The 13,401-nt window shown below is 40.4% G+C and overlaps 1 protein-coding gene across 3 annotated transcripts in view; it reads right to left on the bottom strand.

The window, feature by feature from the left end:
* Positions 1-13,401, bottom strand: part of PTPRQ (protein tyrosine phosphatase, receptor type Q) — a 198,853-nt gene that overhangs the window by 147,391 nt on the left and 38,061 nt on the right. For all 3 annotated transcript variants that reach the window (XM_018552932.1, XM_018552933.1, XM_018552931.1), the window contains exon 11: positions 5,027-5,199. In XM_018552932.1, coding sequence (XP_018408434.1) covers positions 5,027-5,199 — 173 coding nt within the window. The remainder of the gene's footprint in view (positions 1-5,026; positions 5,200-13,401) is intronic.

The raw sequence follows: 13,401 nt of genomic DNA on the forward strand, positions 1-13,401 counted from the left end.
TATATATATATATATATATATATATATATATATATATATATATATATATTATTATGCATGTTTTCAACAAAAATGTGGAAAGATTAGAAAAAAATTCTTCAGGAAATCGTTATTGGTTCACTTGTTGAATTCTGCCAGGGTGTGCATCTCCATCACATAGAAACAATGTCAGTGGTTTGCTAGAATGAATCAGATCAGGCTGATGGACACCTCTGCCTTATAAGATGGATATGAAGAGTACTTGCAGACTTGGTTCTACAGGGAACAATTCTTGCAGAATATCTGCAATATTTCTAGTGCTCTCCCCACTAAGTCATCCCCACCCTAAGTTTTGTTCTTTCCTCTCACTCTCCACCTTCTTGTTCCATTGTTTAATTCCACGGTTTGATGGAAAGAAAAAACAATCTTGTTTCCACCACTTCTTCATTTTTGGTTGCATAGCTCTGGTTGGCTATTTAGTTCCTGTGATACCTTTAAATTATATTCTTATTTGATCCCTAGATGTATATCAAAAACTGGCCTTTGTATTTTAGTGGCTGTTTATCTTGGTCATGTGCTCAGATTGTAACTGCCTTTGTGTTGGTGGAACTTGTTAAATAAAAAAAAATTGAAAATAAAATCCTAATGCTACCTTTAGCCCTCGTTCACACCTGAACGTTTTGTAGCGCGTTCTACGCTTGACGAACGCTCTACAAAACGCTCAAAAATATAAATCCCATTGTAGTCAATGGTCTCGTTCCCACCTTGGCGTATTTCCGCCCGTCCCTAACGCGCTACAAAACGGCCCACGCCTGAAAAGGTACAGGTACTACTTTGGGCCGTTTTGTTGCGCGTTTCCATTGGGATACAGCCAAGTAGCCTTCGGAAACGCGCGACGGTCGCGCGACTTTTTTACCGCGAATTGCGGTTAAAAAAACGCGCGACAGACGCGCATATGCAATACGCCTAGGTGTGAACGAGACATTACATTATTGGCACACGCCCAGATGTTAACCGTAAAATATAATCAGTAAAGTCTTTTGGGCAAATATATCACATAGTGAGGGGTGGGGTTTAAGAGACTGCAAAGATACAGCCACACAAAAAAAGGTTAGGAGAGGCTGCAGAGACACAGATATAGAGGACAGGAAAGGATGTGAGAGACTGCGGATATGAGAGGGGAGAAATGAGAGGCCACACAGACAGCAAGTGGGGAGCATAACAAACAAAATGTACAGATTCAGCTAGGCAATAGAAAGAGACATGCTGCCTGGCAGTCAAAGCCCTCAAACTAAGATAAGATTGGATTATGTAGGGAAAGGAGCATAGGGATAAAAAGTATGACTTCCTGGCTTACAATTTCTCGTAGGACCCTATCAGGGGCATAGAAGGGGAATAATACAGATAGGTAATCTAAATCACACAAATGTTTTATTAATATTTTCATCTGATCATTTTTCATTCATTTTAAAAATGTGTACAAACATTTATTTCCCTAAAGCTTTTCTTGTGTATGTAATGCATATGTTAAAATAAAATCTACAAGTGACAAAAAATATATTAGTCTAAAGGTGGCCATGAATAGCGGAATCTGGCTACCTTCATTCAACATGCAGATCATCCCTATTCGGTACATGATGGGTGATCTCTCTTTTAGTGAGTAAGTCTGTTAATAAGAAATCCCACAAAAAATTAGGACTGCACCATAAGATGCTATTTCTGCTACAGTTCTCGTATATGTATATATGTACATATATATACATATATACGACATATATATACATATACGAGGCTCTGTACCTCTTTGTCAAGACAGAAGTCGTTCTGAGATCGTGCACGACTTCTGGCTTGACAAAGAGGTACAGAGCCTCGAAACGCGTAGCCACAACGACCACTCCACGGACCGCAAGGTCCCCCAGCCTGTAGCTTACTTTTTAACCTCTTGCATAGCGACCACTGCTCCACTGTCAGAACGGTGTACAGCGGTGCTCCTGCTCCCGATCAACTGACGAGTGGCAGCCTGGCCAGCTGAGCTCTCATTGCACCTGACGGTGAGCGTCCCACTACACGCACAGTGTACTTCGCCTCAACTGGTCATGCGGCCACAAGATTCACCTTCCAACATCCATGGACTGAACAGAAGCCCCACAGCCCGGAGCTCACTCCCACACAGACTAGCCACAGATTCCGCCCTGCGAGCCGTGCTGATAATTAACGGCAAGATACCACCTCGTCCGTCCAAAAGTGAGTCTGCATCAATAGTTACACTATATCTTTTAACTGTTTAACTGTTAAACACCCAGTATTCCAGGGTTTTAGCGCTCCTTCTTTCGTTGTTTTACCTCACTGACTACTGTTTTACTAGGACAGAAAGTGTGGATAAATCTCACTATTAGGGACAAAAACAACAAATGATATCCCACAGACTTTCTAAAACTGCTACACATTAAAAAAAAACACTTTGACTGGAGTTCTGCTTTAATGATTATTTGTTTTATTTTTTGTATGTCAAAGTTCAACTCCAGGTATAACTTCTTATGCATACTTACTTTGGAAAGGGGGTGGTGTCATCACAATCTGCCCCTTGTCCAATCAGAGAATGCCTTGTATCCTTTGCTAAAAAATACTAGGCATTGTCTGAATGGCTGCTGTGCCAAGCAAGTGACCACCCGTGTTTTCAGAGCAGCTCAGCACAGTGCCATACTGGACCCAGAAGGTCATTTTAAAGCACTGTAGTAGCTCAAGCTGCAACAATGTTTTACAGGATCCCTGGGGGCTTATCAGGCATGGCATATGAATACCTACATTGGGCCATGCTGGAAGTTAGGAAGTTATACCTGGAGTTCAGCTTAAAAACATAACCATGTATAATATTGTCATGTAGGTTTGCCTTAAACAGGCAGCAGGCTTTTGGCAATAGGCGCTAGACACGGGCTCGATGTTTGAGTCGTACGTACGTTCGACTCAAACATCGGCAGTTTGTGTGTTCAGCGAACACACGAACTGTCAGGACGTTCGGCGGGCTATTCCCCGCAATGCGCTGTGCCTTGTGAGCCCTGCTTGGCCCGCAATGCGCTGTGCCTTGTGAGCCCTGCTTGGCTAAAGCCTTGCACCTGACCAGAGGTCAGGTGCAAGACTTTGCCCAATCATGGCTCTTACAGTCTAGTGGGCCCTGATTGATGACTTTTCCCAATCATGGCTCACCTGTCAGATGTCGTACAACTGTGAACAGTTGGGCGGGATTAGCTGTCACTGCTAGCTCTGCCCAATTGTTTCTATGTTACCGGCATCTGTCAAAATCCCATTCTGTGGCGGGAGTTCATCGCGAACGGATGGGTCGCGGTTGTCGTTTTTACAAAAAAAATATTTCTATGTATTTTTTATTTCGTCGAGTCATTGTCATCGTGTACAACACTGGATGTCGTGATTGATGCTGGATTACATCGGTGGATCCATTCAAAAAAAAATTTAAATAAAAGAATTTAAATAAAAGACTTTAAATAAAAAACTTTTTTTTCCAAATAATGGATTTTTTCAAAAGTCTGGCCCTTTTTACAATTTGATTTAACCCTTTAGTGAATGGGTAGGGGTACAATTACCCCTTACTCATTTACAAGGGGGGGTACCCTGATGTGAATATTAAAGGGGTATCATCATGTGAATAAGCCCCCTGCAAGCACCCCCAAAACCAACGCCCCAGGGCTTATGGGGAAGAAGCCAGTGTCCCCATCGGCACAGGGACAAGTTGCTTTTCAGGGGCGACCCTAGAAAAGCACCCTCCCAGTGTCGAGGGCATGTGGCCTGGTATCGGGGGGGGGGCGCTTGCTCGTTTCCCCCCCCCCCTTTTCCTCCCCTGTCAGGCCTGTGCTCGGATCAAGGGTCTGGTATGACTTTTGGGGAACCCCACGCTTTTTTTTCTTTTCTTTTTTAAATGGGGTCCCTCCTAACTTTGCTACCAGACCGGAAGGGAGGGGGAACTGCACGATTTTTTTTTCTTTTTAAATGTCATTTTTTTCTTTACAAATTTCATTTTTGCTGTAGCAGGTTTGTAAACATTGTACAGATGTGCCACTTTACGGGCAGTTTAAGGGGACCCCCCAGGCACGATATTTAAAGGAATTTGTCATTTTTATTGTTTTACTTTAAGTGATGTAAAATCACTGCTCCTTAAAAAAAAATATTTTTTTAAAGTGTTTTTTTTCATTGATAAATATCCCCCCCCCCCCCCCCCCCGGGCAGTACCCGAATCCCCATACCCTTTTTATGGCCAATAAATGGCATATAAGCCTTAAAAATGAGGTAAATTGATTTTCAAAGTTCTAGCCCCATACACTTGCATTGAGTTCGAATTCAAGCTTTTTCCATGTTCTAAAGTTTGAATTCGAACCGAACAGGGGGGTATTCGGCCCATCACTAATAGGCACAAAAATATACGCCTATCACCAAAAGCCTGCTGTTCTCTACTTCTTTGCTTCCACAGTGAGGATTTTTTTGTTTTCTGTGATTATTCCTGGTAAAATGATGGTTCCATTGTCATGTAGAAAAAGAAAAAGTTAAAAGAGATCACTAGAGCTCAGAACTAGTTGTGCTAAGATTTATACACCATATCAATGTCTCAAAGTTCAGTTGCACAGCTTACAAATATCACAACGTTTCTGGCAACCCAATAAACAACTGTCACTAGTATTGTTCAAACTGATTGCACTGCTTTTAAATATCGCTTAGTGCCTGACCTTCCATTTTATAGCATATTGCTGCCGTTAATGTTGGCCTGTACTATATGGCCCTTCCCTGTCTTCCTCTTTTCTACATTTGTCCCCAAACACAACACTCTCTTCAGCACTCTTTTAATTGGAGACAATAACAGGAAACACTTGTAGGTGTTGAGCTGCACTCAGTAGGTGTAAAAGAAAGAAGATGAAGCTCTTTTTAATACCACAGAGGACTTGTAGAATAAGTAACGTGTCAAAACACCTGCAAAGCAATAAGTGGTTACTAATTGTTCAATGCAAAAGATAAACTGAGATTTCAAAGTCTAGCAGAGTACCTTATATTTTCCTGTGAGAATTGTATTCTCAATGGCCATTCCTGTTTCCTTAACAAAAGCTCTGACTCTGTACTGTGTGATGATGCCATTTGGTTGTGGTGGCCGTCGCCAGCTAACAGTTATAAAATTAGCTTCCACCTCTTTTGCATTTAAATCAGATACAGCGCTGGGTGCTTTAACGGAAGAGAGAAAAAACAGTCAAGAAGAGTTGACAACAGCCATGTTACAAACACTAAAACGGATGCATCTTAGTTCTATTCACATAGTTAGGAAAACATTTTCAAAGCTTTACATAGAAATGGAAAACTAATCATTCAAAATGATACAGTACAACTACCCTAAACTGAACATAGTAATATACTGCGTATGCTAAATCGATATTCGTTTCTGCTGGTATGAATTATTATAGTATCAGGCTTCACCTGAAGAGAAGAAATGATATGGGGGGGAAAAAAGGTTGTAGGAAGCCCATCTGTGACTAGCCCTTTTTCTGGAGGGTCCTTAGGTACCACAATCATCACAATGTTCCATGTGAGCCTCCCTTCCCTTGGCTTGGGGATTCCACATGTGTATGATTACATGTGATTTTTATAGACATTCAAAGCTCTTTAACCAAAATGTGAACATTAACAATTAAAAGTATTGCTGGCAGTAATAAAGTATAGAAGCAGTGTAATGCCCTTATTAGTGTTTGCCAAACAGCTGAACATCTCTGGCACTTGGTCAAATGATTTGTGCTATAGTGTGCCAGAGTTTAAACTGGTTAACCTTATACAAAGATAACATGAGCAAGTGCCTAGACTTTTTAAATGTGTGGTCTGGTAAACACTAATAGGAGCCTGGTTTGTCCCCATGTTGATGAGGACAAGGGCCTCTTCACCACAACCCTGGCCCGATGCTTGTGGGGGTCTGTGGGCAGGTTATAGGAATCAGGGTGCAACTTTTCATAAAGAAGGCACCCAGATGCCACCCCTTCTCATTCGCAAAATAAAGTAAAATTGGAAACAAACACACAACAGCATAAAAAAGTCCTTTATGTGTAAAAGTCTTTTATTTAAAAAAAACCCAGAAGAGTCCATCAATGTAATTCAAACGTCAATTACATTGTCTAATGATTTATTTAAAAAAAATAAAACCCACAAGTCTCATTTAAAAAAAAAAGTGTCCATCGATGTAATCTACGTCAATCACGAAGGATGATGGAAAAAATACCCGACACTCGGGAATACCCTGACATTCAGCAGCAGAGCTGTCATAATAACAGCTCTGCTCCCAAATATCAACAAAGGGGCGGAGCGAGTCATGACATCACAACTTGCTCCACCCCTTTATATTGTTTCTGTAGACTGTCAAAATATAAAAAGAAAAATTTCAGTTTTTTTCTAATGTCACTTTGCTGCAACGAAAATTTGTTCGGAAATATAATTTAACATCCGAAATTAATGAAAATTTGCGATTCATCCAAATCCCCGAAAAACAAATTGACTTTCAGACCCGAATCCTGAAAAACCAAATAAAGAAAAATCTGAAACGAACCAAATTTCTTGCCTGCTCACATGTCCAATAACCCTCACATAACATAGTAAATTACTGCTGAGAGAAAACCCAATTACAAGAGGAAACTAGAGGTCTTATTGTTTTCAGTGAATCATTATCTAACTAATAAACTTGCAGTGAGGTATGAGGAAAAGTAATAAAAATGGAACATTACTAAGCAGGAAGCATGCCTCAAATGGGGAATATGTAAATATGTTTATATTTGTGTACAAACATAATGACAATCTACAAATAGCATTTTTCCAATTATTAAAAGGGATTCCAATTTAGTCAATAAAATAAAATAAAATAAAAAATACCCTGAATTTGGCAGACATTGTGGACTGCCAGAGGTCTCTGTATTATAAATCATCTATTTGTTGCTTCAGGACCGCTCAAGCAGTTAAAATTGTATTTTTTTAGATGTAAAACTGAGCTATAATTATATAGATTTTTTTTTATGCAATAATATATGGGCACTGTTAGTATTAGCTCGTCACATTCAGGTGGACTTGTTCTGTTATGTCGAAGACATTTCATAGCTTATGCAAGCCACTTCATCAGTTCTGACATTTTCAACAGTCCAGCTGAATGCGACTAACTACTACTAGCTATCCCAAGATCTGGATAAATGAGAACCTTCATAGAAATATATATAGACATATTACATGTCAAATATAAAAAGGGCAATGTAAAATACAAATCTCTATAGAAACATACATTTTGGTGATTAGTTTTTTTGCTTGCTTGCAAATTACTAGCCCTCAGTCCATAATAGAAGTCACCAGCACTCGATGATATGTGCAAGAAGTAAAACACTTTTTATTCAATCGTCACATGCGTCAAACAGCCAACGTTTCGGGGCCATGCAGGGTCCCTTCTTCTGGGCGACATAGGGGCTATGGTGACTATGTCGCCCAGAAGAAGCACCAACCTCTTACTCAAGGTCTGTACGCTGTATGGAGTGCAGGTGATTTCGTATTATTGATTACTAGCCCCCAGGACACCTCACATGCAGGAGACAGGATAAACAATGTTTGTGCCTGTGTGAATGCATGTACTCTGCATTTACTTTGAAGTGAGTTAGTTGTCTTGGACAGTGCAGCGGGGGACGTGGGACATCAGTCGCCCAGGATGTAAAGGATAAAGGAGACAGAAGCAATATTGTTTGAGCCTGTATTACCCATGGTATGCATGGATACATTTGTCCTGACAACCTGATACATAGCACTCGCTCACTGCAGTGTGAGGTCTACATTTTTGGACACTTTATATATTTAGATCATACAAGGGTGAGTCAAACATGCATCATTTTTCGACATAATTTCCTTGCTTTTCAATTCACTTTGTCCATCTGTCAACAAGCTTTCTTATTCCCTCATTAAAAATGTTTCTGCGAGCCATGAATGCACCGCTGTCTTCACTTCTTCATCAGAGGTGAATCTTCATCCTCTTAGGGCTGCATTCAGGGGACCAACCAGGTGAAAGTCCAATGGAGCAAGAGGTGTACGCTCAATGTTGTCGTTAGTCGTGGTTGTGGACGGGTGTCTGGCTCCTTGATGACTAACACTTGTGCAACCTTTCTTCAAGTTCTTTATCCATTCATACACACTTCTTTGCGACAAAACACTTTATCCATACTACGCACAAAGTCTTCGATAAATAACAGCACCAGGCACACCCTCAGACCACAACAAATTATTGACTGCACGATGATCTTCTTTCATCCAAATCACAAGTGGGGCATCTGTTTTTTCTTTCACCACAGTTACAAATAAACCGACGTAACATGTCCACACCTGCACAGCAGTGACTGGGGAGACAGTGGCCTTGAACGGAAAGCGCTGATAAGACAGTGTGGCCAACAGAAGTTTAAATATAACCGGAGTGTGGATAATTTTTGACTCACCCTCGTATATGCCTGGGACCCAGTAAACATTTGGATATCCATTGAAAAGCTAGACATACCTACCTGTTATATGGCTCTTAGGACTGGTGCAATATCCGGCTCGGCACTCAGTATTTTATGGTGCTTTACTTACCCACATTGTTACACTAGCAACATATACTGTGCTTACTTCTGAGATATCAAGCACTTACTAAAGATGTATATTATGTAACAGTTTTTGGTATATAAGTGATACATGTAGGACCCCCTATGTGTGAGTTTCGGAGATGTTATAGGGTTTGTTTTATGTTTGTATTTTAATGTTGTGGTGAAGATTCACATGCTTTTTAATGCATACATATTAAAACGATATAAAATAGTAATGTGTGTGTATATATATATATATATATATATATATATACATACACGCACGCACACACATATACACACATACACTATATGTGCATACATATATGTGCACAAGCCAAAAGTTGCACAAGTTAAATTGTCCAGCTGTACAAACGTCATTGACTATGTAGATTATGAATACTGGGCAGGTGGCCATTTATGCGGTGGGCTTAACCAACCTGTATAACTACTGTGTGTGAACGTGAATGCCTATATTCACTGGGTAGAGTTGGTGCTGCACATAGCTCCCTGTGAATACCAGTAACAAGGATAAGCCATATAGAACCAGGGGCCAAAAAAACCATGAGGGAGATTTATCAAAAGTGAAGCAGAGAAAATATAGAGCAGCTGTGCATGGCAACCAATCAGCTTCTCTCTTTCATTTTCAAATCTTAACTGAAGAGAGAAGCTGAGAGAAGAAGGTTGCCATGCACATCTGATACATACACGATCTTATGGGAACTTAAATACATTCATGTGGGTTGCCTTAGGCTTGGATGGGTTAGCTGGGTTTATATAGTGGAAGTCTATTTATTTTTCTTTTTTTTATTGAAGTTACACGTCATGCATTCAAGCACGTGCATGCTAAATTATAGTGTTTGGAGATTGAGAACTTTAAAAACGTATTGTTTTTTCATATTTCGATAATAACTAGGACTATATTTAACAGGCACTTTTAGGGACATTTTAGGCTCCCCCTGTTACATATGTTACTAACTACTACTAGTTGAGAACCTTCACATAAATATATATGGACATATTACATTTCAAATAAAAAAAAAAAATAATGTACAATACAAATCTCTATAGAAACATACATTTTTGGTGATTTCTCTTGCTTGCTTGCTTGCAACTTGATTCATTGCACCTTCCCACACAAACAAAAAGAAGTCTTTCAACTCTTACCATCAAAAAGAGTGGAGCAAACAAAGGATATCAATTCACAGCTCTTAATCAGGACAATTAGTTGCTCTTTTATTTGTATTATGACTATACAAAGACCACTGGCACTCAATTAAGAGATCATAAGTAGAGAAAGCCTGGATACAGGTTGCTTTCGAATATGTAAACCTTTCTTAGAGTGCTGGTGTGCTCTCCTGCACCAAACACTTAATGATGTGTCATAGTCAGCCCCACTCCTTGGCAGGGGAAATAAAAGTGTTGATGCTAATCACCACATAAGCGTACAAAGGATGATATCACACTGTTGTGTTAGCTTATCCTGATAAGCATCTCAAAGCCTGTGGAGAACACCTCAGACTAACAAGTCTACGTGAGGGCTCAAACTACATTTGCTGTTCTCATGCCCAAGTGAATTGAATTCATATGTACAACAGAAGCAACACAGAGGTGACTATGAAACCTTTACTGGGCAGATTTCATTCGTGGTAGAGTTAAAGACTTGTTCACATAATTAACACCTAGAAAGTGAAAATAAAGGCAATAGCTAACTTAGGCTAACTTTCATGGGGACCCATTTAAGTTGGGCCAGAATTTCTCTGCTGAGGTTCAATCTCAGCTAGTACAAATCAGATTAATGTAACTCCATAACACAGTGGGTCTGATCTACTAAGGTTACATTCTGGTACATCGATCATGCGCAGACAACTAAATTATATCCTCTCAAAATCTACTGTGCCCATTCCTCCACTAAATGTGTGCGCACAGGCTACAGCGTATATATGATGAATCTACTCAAAAGTGTGTTTTGTTATAGAGTATATGCTCCAGCGTCTACACTTATATCAGCTAAGTGGTGGTGTGCCCAAAATTAAATCTCTAGTGGTTTGGGAGTCTGTCTGAGGCTGGATTCACACTGCTCTGTGTGCATGGAGCACATTTGGTAATGAAAGGTGTGAATGAGCTCCTATATGTGGCCTTTCCATTTTAACCTTAACTGTATCGTATAGATATAAACCAGCCACATAGAAAATAACGGAATTTCTACTTGTAGGCCATAACTGCATCTTCATGCAGCAAAATGTTTTGCTGTATTAAGAAAAAAATGGACAATTGTGAATAGGCCATAACTGCATGTCTCTATTAGTAACAATACCACATGAAGTATATACTGGTATCAATAGAGCCGTTTTTAACTAAACAGTAAACCCTCATTCACATCTGTGCGTCAGCTGCCCTGCAACAAGGCAGGGCGAAAGGAATACCATTCATTTCTATAGGAACTGTTCATACCTATGCATTACTTTGCTGTGCGACTTGGAAAAAGGTGCATGTGTTGCTTTTGAGGCCATATAGTGTGTTTGTGCCTCTATAGACTTCAGTATGAGTGCATGAAAAATGCATGTGTTTCAGCACATTTTTGTGCACAGCAACCAGTCACCTCCTCCTAGCAACATTTCCTCTAGCCAGGCTGCAAAGGTACATAGAGCAAGTAAGTCGCACCATGATTGATGTGGAAGAACTAATACAACTTGTGAGGGAAAGGACATTGTGTATGATCCTATTGACCACAATTCCAAGGATCTCTGCATGCACCAGAGGGCCTGGAAGAACATGTATGGGCAATGCCCAGACACTCCATTTCTTATACGAACATTATGGTGATTTACAGCTCAGTGATACTTCTTAGTACTAGTGGCAGGGTCAGATCTCTAGTTTTAACAACATTTATATAATCTATATACTTCATTACAATGTGCCTGTCACAGCTTCAGTCTACTGACCAATACAATCTTTGATAGGATGGGATATTTTGCTTTCAAGTGGCCTATGGAAGGCAGGGCCTCTCGGTTACTACCGAGAATACTCAGTGGCAAAGAGAACAGAACCAATAATACCACACTTTATTATAATAATAGGTAATATTATATATAGTGTTGCTCGAACACATCTGTCAAATTCATTAGTATTTGAAACAACCAGAAAATCGGCAAGAGCCCAAACCCGAAATCAAAGGTGATGGAATTTTGGTGCACTGTCTAGCAGTCTGAAAGACTGCACAGCCCTGTGTGGTGGATTCTATGGGGTATGGTCAATCCAAAAGTAGTGTGGCGAAGTAGTGTGGCGATCCCTCCTTTCCAGCTGCCATTTTGGCTAGGTCCACGGTAAGAATTTAGCTAAACAAAGGTGGGGGTGGTGGGCTAAAAAAATGGGAAGCTTAGCTAAATTCTAATTTTCGGCCTGGTTGTTAGGGTTAGAAAAAGAATATGTCAGCAGGCACAGGCATATTGGTTATCTGTAGTGTAATCTGGTAAGTGTTTGCTTGTATTTTAATCATAGGATTTCAAAGATTTTTTTAACAATGTGTTTTTTTTTTTACGTGGGATCCCTCAACATTGAGACATGTATACTTTGCAAGGGGAGGCTTTCTCACACTCCCTTACAAAGTACCCCCTCAATCTTGAAATGGCTTATGACCTGGTCTGGTACAGGAAGGGGCGCTGTTTGCCACTCGCTGCCCTTTCTTTCCTGGCTACTCAGGCTACATACATAAGAATTTTGGTGACAAAACATTCCTGAATTATAAGCCAGCTGTAACGATCGCGGCTTGCGTTCCACAGGGGGACCGCAGCCACGATCAGGAAGTAGAATCGCCGATGCGTTCCAGCGTGGAACGCATCGGGGGCCGCCCTGCATCACCAGCACCTCCCCTTCCCATTCCATATAAAAGGCAGGAAGCCGGGTCAGTATGGCGTTCTATTATTCTTCTATGGACGCCATCTGACAGCCTGCTCCCTGCTTTTTGGACCGAGAACCCCAGAGCCTGGACCTTCCTATTTTGACCCTGCTAAACAGCAAGTATACCTTGTCTGTGACTGAAAACAGAGAGACTACTGCAGCTCTCGCCAGAGATCTGCAGTGTTTAAACTTGCTTGTGAAGATTTCCTATTCCTTGCAGTGGATTGGACTCTCACTCCCTCTAGGGGTGAAACATATGAACTGCGATCACCATATTCCTCATTTGAAATCCTAAGCAGTGTATGATAGGAATACTCTGCGAACTTAGAGTGCTGAAATTTCAACTCTGCTGACTTATGTTTTTTGCTATTTAACCGTCGTACCTTAAAATTGCATTATTTGAACTTTGAACACCCCTTGTTCACCGCGGCACATGATGGTAGGGTTCCAAACTCTCCGCTTATGATTTGAGAGTGACGCCTGGAACCCGACCCTGAAGCCGTACCCTCTGCCACAACCATACTTTCCTATAGCCTCCGCAGCTGTGATTCTTAGTATTGCCACGGCATTACACCAGCTTGGTACTGGTTAATAATTTAACAACTTAAATAGACCACCGCTGACTTTAAAGAGCAGCGTGCATAATTATATGTACATAATTAACATTATGCTCCAAATTCAGCGCACTCTAATATCACAGATGCTAGGTTTTAAATTTACAGAACCAAATCTGCAATGTTAGGGATGATTTTTGCATTTTCCCGAATGTGAACAGCACTCCTAATAATGATAGTGCCAGGTTTCTAAAGTGACTGTTATAGGTCTTGATTTGACCTAGAGCAGAAAACAATAACACTTCCAGAGAGAATAAAGCATTGAAATCATTTTAAAACAAAAATTATTC

Source organism: Nanorana parkeri, unplaced genomic scaffold (genome assembly GCF_000935625.1).
Source record: "Nanorana parkeri isolate BGI_ZX_2015 unplaced genomic scaffold, ASM93562v1 scaffold101, whole genome shotgun sequence".
Taxonomy (NCBI): domain Eukaryota; kingdom Metazoa; phylum Chordata; class Amphibia; order Anura; family Dicroglossidae; genus Nanorana; species Nanorana parkeri.